Source organism: Apteryx mantelli, chromosome 20, assembly GCF_036417845.1.
Source record: "Apteryx mantelli isolate bAptMan1 chromosome 20, bAptMan1.hap1, whole genome shotgun sequence".
NCBI lineage: Eukaryota > Metazoa > Chordata > Aves > Apterygiformes > Apterygidae > Apteryx > Apteryx mantelli.
Window position 1 is genome coordinate 12,120,705 of NC_089997.1, and position 10,681 is coordinate 12,131,385.

Sequence of the window (10,681 nt, forward strand, 5' to 3'; positions counted from 1 at the left end):
CTGGCTGACAGTGGCCTGGCCATTCTGCTTGATAAAACACATCAAGGTTTACTTGGCATCAGAGCCACCTGCACATTGCCTTTGCCTACCTGCAGTCAGGGCCTCCAACTTTCTGCTCTCATCAGCCCCTGGGGAGCCTTCTTTGGTAACAACCCTCAGTGGGACCCATTAACACTCCAAGAAACTTTGGGATTTACTTCTGACTTTAACTTCTTGAGAAGTTTGTTCAACTCCTCTCAGCATCTGTGGTTCATGGGCTCAACATCAAATACACCAGAGGTACCACTAAAATGCAGAAAGCCCTAACAAGGCATGTCACTCCCCATAATTTTCTTCAGTTCTTCGGTGGCTAACTGGAAAGGTTTCAGGAGTGTATTTACAAGAACAAGATTTCACTGAGCACCTGAAAAAAAAAAAAAAGGAAAGGTTTTCTGCTTCTTAAGTTTAAATTTCCAGCTTACAGAATAAGTGATATCCACATTCTCCAATTCTTACTGACCCAGAGGGTCTCCTAATGAAGTCTGGACATATAGGAAAAGCAGTATTTTCAATATGAAACCTGTATGGACAACCTTCCTCCTCACCTCCCCAACTGTGTCATTTCTCTCATCAGCCACTGGGGACTTACCTCACTCCTGTTAAAATTTAAACTTTTTCCACTCAAGTCTGTAGCTGAATGTTATATCTCCTACGCACCAATTCCCACCTGCTTTCCTTAGAGAAATAGTTGCAGACAAAGGAGGATTTTTCTTAACTGCAAACAAGCAAAAATAGAATATGATACAGTTTAATCAAAAGTCAAATACACTCCTCAACTCTATGTTAAATCCAAGCTGCTTCCAGTGAGGTCCACTTTCCACAAGACATAACCTTCCCTGAAATGTTTTTGACAGATAGATAGGAAATGATAAATGGAAACACAACTAAGGAGCTGGCCAAGGAGACAGTAAGACTACTGAAAGACGAGGCAAGCTTCAGACTTAAACTCAGAGCAGCAACTGGAGAGTTGAGAGGTATCGGAATGGATAAAGAGTAAGGGGAGGAGAAAAACTGGAAAGAAATGGGAAGTGCATATGTCCAGATAGTCCGATGCAAAGATGCCTTTAGAAATGGTCAATTTAATCAGGACATGACGGTATGTGAGAGATTACTGAGACCATATCCACAGCACAGCAGACAGAGCAGTGGTAACACAAGTTGACAGGGACAGATCAATATTTCTTCACCTGAGATTAATAGCCTTCCTGAAAATTTGCACTATTTCATCATGGGATGATGAAAGGGTGTTCAAATTTTTTAAAATGTTGAAAACAGTTCTTCACCTTTTCAGGCAGACCTCAGGTGTCTAACCATAAGCATCTAGGGACATTTGGTGTTAAAGAATATTGGACTGAAGCTGCCTAGAGCTGATCACTTAGCATATCTTGCTTAGCAATAGCAGCTAAATTTGCTAAAGCCTTAGGCTGCAAGCTGTGAACTTTCTCCTAGATATCACCTAGTTATGAGAAAGAGGGCCCCAGAGCTGGTTCAAGCTAGAAAGATAAAGAAGTTACAACCGAGAGCAGAAGCTGCAACCTTGAAAATAGGATAAGAAGCAGCCTGCCTAGAGACAATGAAGGAGCCCAATGAAGAAGGGGAAGACCCCAGATCTGAGGGGTGGGGAACTTAGACTGTAAGGGTATAATTGCCCAGGAATTTCTTTGTTCGGGGTCCCTCTTCAGAGGCACCCAGCTCGAGCTGTAATTATTGCATGCGTGTCATTAAAATTTATTTTGTTCCAATTTGACTTCAAACTTCTGCCTCAGCGGGAACCTAGGATCAGACCCTGTTATGGTGGCTGGTCAGCTTAATTTTCCATAACAGCTCTTGCTGCTGCCCATGGGGAGAGGCACACAACCAGACAACAATGCCTGCAGTCCAGGTCATGACCGATTTCAGATCCCTCCTGCTGGCAATAGCGTATCCTGTCATATTCACTCAGCACAGACAATATCATGCCTAGGACTAGCCCCCACGACACCTCCTCAGGGCCCTGGCTGCACAGACAGTCACAAAGAGAAAAGAATGGATGAAAAAACACACACTTACAGTAACAGTGATTTAGGAGAAGAACCAGACACTTCTGGGATGGTCACCAACCGCAACAGGGATCTATAATCACATGTTGCACCCAGTAATAGTTGTGTGAAGTTTAACCATGTTATGCCTATTATTTACAATCGTGTTGTACATAAAATTATGGAGAGTGATAGTACGCCTTGAAAGGCTTTGAGAACTCTGCTTGACATATTAGCAGGGATGCTTAATAAAAACAATGACTTAATAATAACAATGAGGACTGTTAAAGAATATTGGACTGAAGCTGTCTAGAGTTGATCGCTTAGCATAACTTGCTAAGCATTAGTAGCTAAATTTGCTGAAGCCTGAGGCTGCAAGCTGTGAACTTTCTCCTAGATATGTTGAACTTTTAGCTAGTTAAGTAAAAGAAGGCCCCAGAGCCGGTTCAAGTTGGAGAGATAAGGGTGGGGGGGCGGGGGGAGACTGTAGAGAGAAATAAGCAGTTTAGCATTAATGAGCACCAGCAGGGAGATGGACTTTAACCTAGGACACAGAAGGAAGAAACAAAGGAACCACAAGACTGATTCTGGAGGACAAGATAAGGAAGTAGAAGAGCCAGACAACTTGCAAGAAAGAATTAACCCCAAAGACTGTTTCTGAGGGACAAGATAAGGGAGTAAAAGAGCCATCGACACCTATGCAGAAGTGTGATAAGAGGTAAAGAACACACCTGGAAACTACGGAAAGGACCAATCGGGAGCTGGAAGACCCCGAACTCTAATATTATGATTGGTTCAGAACTGTGGGGTGGATATTAGACTGGAAGGGTATAATTACCCAGGGATTTGTTCAAACGGGGTCCCTCTTCGGAGGCACCCAGCTTGAACTGTAATTACCGCACATGTGTCATTAAATTTTATTTCGCTCCAATCTGACTTCAAACTTCTGCCTCAGTGGGAACCTCAGGTCGGACCCTGTTATGGTGGCCAGCGAGCCTAATTGTCCATAACAGTAAGGCAGCAGTTGCCATTGTAATGTGACATATGTTTTTGCCCAAATCACAAAGCAGACCTACTAGTTAACTTCTCCAACAATGAACAAATGTTGTCTTATTTTTGCACTGTTTAAAGCATCAGGAACACTTGGAGTAACCTTCCATCAACTAGACAGTTTTCTCAAACAGAACACCAAGCATCTGTCTGAAATCGGAACATGCTTAAGAGAAAGAGAAGGAATGATGATCTATTTTAACAGTTAATGGATTTGGTTAGCAAAAGTGGAAACCAGCCTTGCTGAACGTCATGGGTATGATATCTCTAAAGGTTGGTCACCAAATCTACCAGTGTATTGTGATCGATGTGACATCCTGTGCTCTTCCTGTTAATGATCCCTACCTCTGCCCAAGCTGGAGATCCATTCCCAGCCAGACAGTGGGATGCTGACCTCCCCCCAGCTCCCTGGACTGCTCCCCCCATGCCCCTTCCCCCTCCTGGGGGGGCTGGAGCTGCCCCAGCCCAGGGCAGCTGGCCAGCGCCAGGGCTGGGACAGGACACGGGGGGACAGGGAGTGTGGGGGGGTTTCAGGGCAGGGTGAGCAGCCCTGCTTGGAGCACCCAGCTTCCCAGAGAGCCTTTCCCCGAGTGAGTGTGTGCCTGTGCTGGCCTGGCCGGCTGTTCCTTCACCCCTCCCCAGCTCCCCGCAGGGCCCCGGGCTGTCAGTGCTTCTCTGCAGCACAAGCAGGCTGTGGGGCCATGGGGTGACTCTGCACTGGCCGTGGCAGAGCCAGCTGGCCCAGCAGCATTGCACCCGACACCCCTTCCCCAGGGTCTGTGGCTGTGGAAGATGCTCAAAGCAAACACGGTATTTCAAATGGCTCAGGATGGGTTCAGACGTGTCCTTGCACCCAGCCCGTGGTTTGTAGGTGGATGACAAGAACCACTCTGGAGTGTCCCTTCCCTGGGCCTGCTGAGTCCCTGCTGGCTCTGCTGAGCTTGCAGAGCCCTCACTCAGTGCCTTCTTTGGTTTAGCCCTTTGCTTTGGGTGCCTGCACTTGCTTTTGTGAGTCTCCACTCACTGCCCATCCCAGGCACATGCTGACCCTGGGGATGACCTGTGCTCCACCGGTGACTCCATATTCCCTTCCAGAAGAACCAGCATCTGTCACCAGTCCTGTAATATGCGAGACAGTCCCCGGCAGATACTACTCACCCTCTCCAGGGGTACTCGGCACCCACAAGTGAGGGCAGAATCCTGTCCTCATTTCCTAACACATCACCCTATGAGTGCGTCCCCCTTAGCCCATGGAGAACTCATGTGCAGCAAAAGGCCTTTTTGGGTGCAACTCCCTCAGTGCATTCTTGGCTCCTGCTTTGGAAGAAGAGCCCAACCTTCAGGCACTGTCCTGAGGAAATCCCCTTTTATTACAGAGCTACTGCTTGGGAGGCCAGCTCTGATGCCGTGGTAGACAGATGGACAGAAGGCCTCTGGATCAGACAGATGGACTTTGTGCCTCTGGAGATAAATTCCACCAGTTGTGTACAAACATGAGTGTCACAGATAGAATGCCCAAAGCACCCGAGTTGCCTGAGATAGACTGGATATTGCTTGTGACTAGAGACGGGCAGCTTCTTCCTGCTAAAATATTAGCAAATGAATCAGTTTCTTCAGTGCCTCCTTGAGCTCCTTGTTCCTCATGCTGTAGATGAGGGGGTTCACTGCTGGAGGCACCACCACGTACAGGACAGCCACCACCAGATCCAGAGCTGGGGAGGAAATGGAGGGGGGCTTCAGGTAGGCAAACCCTGCAGTGCTGACAAACAAGGCAACCACGGCCAGGTGAGGGAGGCACATGGAAAAGGCTTTGTGCTGGCCCTGCTCAGAGGGGATTCTCAGCACAGCAGTGAAGATCTGCACATAGGACAGCACAATGAAAATGAAACACCCAAAGAATAAACAAACACCAATCACAATAACCCCAGCTTCCCTGAGGTAGGCGTCAGAGCAGGAGAGCCTGAGGATCTGGGGAACTTCACAGAAGAACTGCTCCACAACATTGCCTTGGCAGAGTGGTAGTGCGAATGTGTTCCCAGTGTGCAGGACACCAAAGAGAAAACCACTGGCCCAGGCAGCTGCTGCCATTTTGACACAAGCTCTGCTGCCCATGATGATCCCATAGTGCAGAGGTCTGCAGATGGCAACAAAGCGGTCATATGCCATGATGGTAAGAAGGAAATATTCAGCTGCAATGAAAAAGACAAACAGAAAGAGCTGGACAGCACATCCCGAGTAGGAAATGGCCCTTGTGTCCCACAGGGAATTGGCCATGGATTTGGGAACAGTGGTGGAGATGGAGCCAAGGTCAAGGAGGGAGAGGTTGAGGAGGAAGAAGTACATGGGGGTGTGGAGGTGGAAGTCACAGGCTACAGCTGTGATGATGAGGCCGTTGGCCAGGAGGGCAGCCAGGTAGATGCCCAGAAACAGTGAGAAGTGCAAGAGCTGCAGCTGTCGCGTGTCTGCAAATGCCAGGAGGTGGAACTCATTGGTGGAGCTGCTGTTGGACATTTGCTTCCTCTGGTCTGTGGGGGGTCTATCTGAGGAGGAAAAGACAGTGCCAAGTTAGAGCAGGCTTCTCTGAGCCAAACCCATTCCATTTCTCATAGTACCCCCACATTTCCTCTGTCCTTCACCTTCTTTCAGAATCCTTGCTTGAGCTCTGTTTGTGCTGGCTGTGTGTGCCACACTGAGCAGGGGACCCTGCCGTGGTCTCCAGAAGAGCCCGTTCTGCTCTGCCGGGGGTGTAAATGGAGGTGTCAAACAGTGCCAGTTATTCCATGGGATACCTGGGGATTTGTGCCATGAGCTCGGCGGAGGGAACTTGGTCCAGTGACCCAGTGGGACTATTCTCTATTTGCCATAATGAGAGCTGAATACAGCACTCATGCCAGCTGTGTCTGAAAGAGAAGACCCTTGTGAGGGCCTCATCTCCCCCAGCCTTGCCCTCTTGGACAGAGGTGTCTGTAGCTGAACCAATCACACCATTGCCCACTCTAGCAAGGGAGAAAAGCGGTCAATTGAAGGCAGGGGGTGACCTCACACTTTCTGGACATCTCTGTTCCAATGAGATAGACTCTGTCCTCATGTCAATTTACCGTCTGCACCCTTCTTCCAGGCACTGCAGTGGGAATGGGAAGTGGCTAGCTCTGATGTGCACATCCTGCAGCAGATTACGTCCACTCCTTATGTGAAAGGGCTGTTCAACATTTTGAAACCCATTTTCTTCAGAAAATGATCTTCAGTGGAGGGGTCAGTTTATACATTTATTTAGTTTTTAGGTGCCTCCATCTTACTGTGGGAGCATTCTCTGACGGGGTAGAAATCTTTGGCATTTCAGTTGCTCTCAGCATGAGCACTTGTGCATGCCAAGAGGAAATAAAGAGCTCGCTGTGACTTTGTACAGAGTCGCAGGATCTGGTCTGTCAATAAGTTTTTCCCCTCGCTGTGCTGCACTTGCACCTCCCTCAGCTAAAGGACAATCACACTCACAAGTTCCTCTAAGAAAGAAAGTGGACTGAGCTGAGAGTGGAGGAGTTCAGTTTCACAGTGGAGATTTCCAAATTCTTTTCTCTCAGCCCAGAGATGGAGAGAGTGGAGTGTGCCAGGGTATCTGACCACTCACATGACCAGACGCTGACATATCACAGAAACACTACAGGGAAGCTGTGTTCTGCTGGAGAGCAGCTTCCAAGTCGGCAGATCACCCCAGAGAAACAGTCAAGGGTCCAAAGGTGGACTTTCCTTAAAGGAGAGTCAGCTGATTACCCAACCTGATGAAATGCATTGCCAGGAGCCTCACGGGTTGGAAAGGGACTGGTGCTTCTCACTGCCTTCAAGACCACACCACGCAGGACACACAGGGTCGGTGTCTTAACTGCAGCTGAGCACTCCCATCATTTTGAGAGATCAAAAAGTCTGAAAGAAAACACAGCAAGTCCCTTCATCCCCACTTCAGCCTACACACAGCACCAGTATCACCTTCTCTGGCCTCATGAGGGTTTGTCTCACCTGCTCCTTAGGACCTGCAAGCACAGAGATGCCCCTGGACAGTGCCCTGCCTGTGGGAGCTTTCTGTAGGGCAGAACCTAGTGCACAGAGTGTGGGATGGGGTCTGTAAGCACCAACCAGGAAAAGACGTTGGGACAGAGAAACAGCTCCCAGCAGGGACAGCTCCAGGCATCAGAGCTGCACAGTGAATGAGAGGGAACTGCTTCTAGAAACATCATGGGAGGATGTGTTTGGGCAAGTCATGGTCAGTCCCTGCAATGCCCACACCTTCCCCAGTGGGCTCATTTCTGCCCTAAAGAAACCTCCCAGCAGCAGGGCATCTGCACTGTCCGGGGGCATCCCCATGATGATAGGTGCTAAGGAGCAGGGCAGAGAAACGCTGCTGAGGCCAGCAAAGGGGAAGCTGGCGCTGTCTATAGACTAAGGAATGGGTGCAGGGACTTTCAGAAGTTTCTAGCAGACCCATTGAGTGCTCATTGAAACTGTTAAGGAGTTTCAGTCCTCTTCTTCACACTGCCGTGGGTGATTTATCTGCTCACTGCCATGGGGAATATGGTGATGATAGCCATCATTTGGCTCAACCAGTTCCACCCCTAGTGTATCTCTTCCCCAGCAGCTTCACCTTCCCAGATATTTGGTTCCCTTTGCCCCTAAAAGGTTTGTCGGCCTCATCTTGGAGATTAAGACCATCCCACGGCTGCTTGCCGGTTCCAGACCTTCCTTTCCATCTTCTTGGGCACAGCTGAGTTCAACCTGCTTGTTGTGATGTCTTTCGATTGCTGCAGGGCCATTTGCAACCTGTCAACACTGCAACATCTGTATGAAGCCCTGGTTGGGCTCCATGCACATCTTTACCCATTGGGTGATGGCATCTCTATCCTTGCTCAGCCCCACCATCTTACATACCAAGGTACCCTGTGTCCCCAGTAAAGAGACTCTTTCTTCTGTGGCCTCATCCCTTTGAGGAGAGCAACCTGCATGGGCACCAGCTACCTTCAAACATGAGCTTTGCTCTCTCCTCTGCTGTGTTGCTGAGCTCCTTCACACTGACCCCTGTGTCTTATGCCTGCGCTAGATGCACTATCCTGAGAATACCCTCTGGGAAAGCCCTAAGAAGCCTTCTTCACCTGCATATCTCACACCGCCATAGTCATTATTGCATATGGTAGCTCCATTGTTGGCTATGTGGGGCCTGAATACAGCAAATCCTTTGCACCAACCAAAGCCTGATAAAAGGGTTCAACAGAGGGTTACCTCTGTGGTGAGCAGAGAAGCTGCTTTGCTGTAAGCTCTCAGCAGCTTTTCAGATTCCTCTAAGAAAGCACATTCAGGAGAAGCATGATTTTAGGTGACAGCCAGCAGACTAAGAACACAGTCTGTGGAGAACCTCTGTTTCACTGCTTAAAACCCATCATCTCCTCCTCCTGCCCTTGCACTCTTGAAGCATCCTATTTGTGGAGTCATCTGCTCCTTTCCTTTATATGTCTAAAACCAAATGCAAAGGTGGAGGGATAATGTCAGCATTTATTGCCTATGTTTTCCTTGGGCTTCCTTCTGTTGGACATGTTCTTTGGTTTGAAAAAGAAATTAGCTACTAAATAAATTAAGAGGTTTGAGACAGAAATAGTGAGTTTCATTGACTTCATTAGAGGTGTCTGTGAGCAGCTGGTGTCTGTACTCGTTTTCCCTTGGTCCCTATATAGTCAACAAAGAGAGAGCTCTAGAGGCTGGGTCCTCCCAGACTGTAATTGACAGGTGAAAGAAGTGTTACCAGTCTCTTCCAGACACTCTTCTCTCTCTCTCTCTGCACTGACAAGATGGGAGGAAGCTAACTTGCTCAAATCGAAGCGCCCAACTTCTAAAATATAACCCTGCTTAGTATTTTTTTGTTGTTGTTGTTCCAGACCCTTCCTATTTCAAATAATCAACAGGACAGCCTTTAAGTTCTTTAAGATGAGAAGATTTCCCCCTTCCCCTAAAGGGAAAGCAAGGCATTTAGGTCAGGAATTTTAATAACAATGTTTCCTCAGTGCTTCTGGAGAAACAGAGAGGAAGAAGATGTGGAAGAAAGCAGGGGATTACAGAAGAGATGCTCAGTACTGGCTTGTTTTGAAAGCAACAGCCTCACAGAAGTTCCAAGTCAAAAAAGGCAAGGACTGAAAAGTAGAAGGAATAACTTTCAACATGCTTATCTACATGGATGGACTGGCATCTGCAGATAATACTAAGTATTTTTGCCGGGAGATTAGTTTGGCTTTTGAAACACAGATGTGATGGATGTTTGCAATAAGTTAAAGTGAACAGGGAATTTCCCAGGCATGGCATGAACTAGTTCACAACCTCTTTACAATACTGTGCTTGTGAGAAAGAATCCTTTGTGAGTGTTTGGAAAAGTTAGAAAGAAGACAGTAAAATCTCTGAGGACTTGCTGAGACTGTGAAATTCTCACACTTGCTTCTTCGTGCTCCTGTCTCAGCAGGATGTACTGAAATTGGGCATGGGAGCAGGAAATGAAACTGTGGTTGCTGAGTTCACCCTGGAGGGTTTCTCAGGGCTTGATCAAAGACTGCAGCTTTTTCTCTCCCTGATCCTTCTACTCATATTCCTGACAACAGTGACAGGGAACACAACGATCATTTTCCTCGTGTGTGTGGATCACCGCCTGCAAACCCCCATGTACTTCTTCATCAGCAATCTGGCATTCCTGGAAATCTGGTTCACATCCTCCACAACCATCAAACTGTTGGTGATTCTGAGCTCTGGTAGGAGAACTATCCCATTTAGCAGCTGCTTTGCCCAATGCTATTTCTATTTTGCCCTGGGTTTTACAGAGTTTGCTCTCCTTGTTGTCATGTCCTTTGACCGCTAAGTTGCCATCTGCCAACCTTTGCATTATGCTGCCATCATGAAGCAGCAGCTCTGCACCCGTCTGGTTGGTGCTGGGTGGGTCATAGGCTTCACACTCTCGAGTTACCACCTGGTCCTGCTCTCAAAGCTGACTTTCTGTGGCCCCAACAAGATCCAGCATTTTTTCTGTGACAACTCCCCCTTATTCAAACTGTCCTGCTCTGACGCCAGCCTGCTTTGGAAAGCAGACTCCATTCTGATATCATTTGTAGTGCTGGGTTCCTTATGTTTAATCCTGGTGTCCTACATGTGCATCTTCCACTGTATTCTGCACATGCCATCAACATCTGGGAGGAAGAAAGCTTTTGCTACATGTTCTTCCCATCTCACTGCCTTAGCCATTGTCTATGGAAGCTGCATTGTTCTCTATGCACAGCCCACAGAAGAGGTTTCCTTGGAGACCAACAGAATTGTAGCTTTGCTGAACACTGTCCTGTACCCATTCTTAAACCCCTTCATCTACAGTTTCAGAAACAAGACTGTGAAGCTGGCCCTGAAGGAAGCCCTTGGCCGTGCAAAGGTTTGGCTTTTCCCCCGGTCATGATGCTTTTCATGACAGCAATTCTAGTCATGTATCATGTATTATATCACACACCTTGGTTGCAGGGGGTTATTATAAAGAAAATCCAAAAAATATTGATAAAATGTTGCACACA

General features: G+C 47.8%; 1 protein-coding gene across 1 annotated transcript; it reads left to right on the top strand.

Annotated features, from left to right (window-relative positions):
- Positions 1-10,005: 10,005 nt before the first annotated feature.
- On the top strand, positions 10,006-10,458 carry LOC136993843 (olfactory receptor 226-like; the record flags this gene model as incomplete). Its single annotated transcript, XM_067308793.1, has 1 exon — positions 10,006-10,458. A coding segment is annotated over one exon (453 nt), but the record flags the coding sequence as incomplete, so codon positions are not given.
- Between the last annotated feature and the right edge of the window lie 223 nt (positions 10,459-10,681).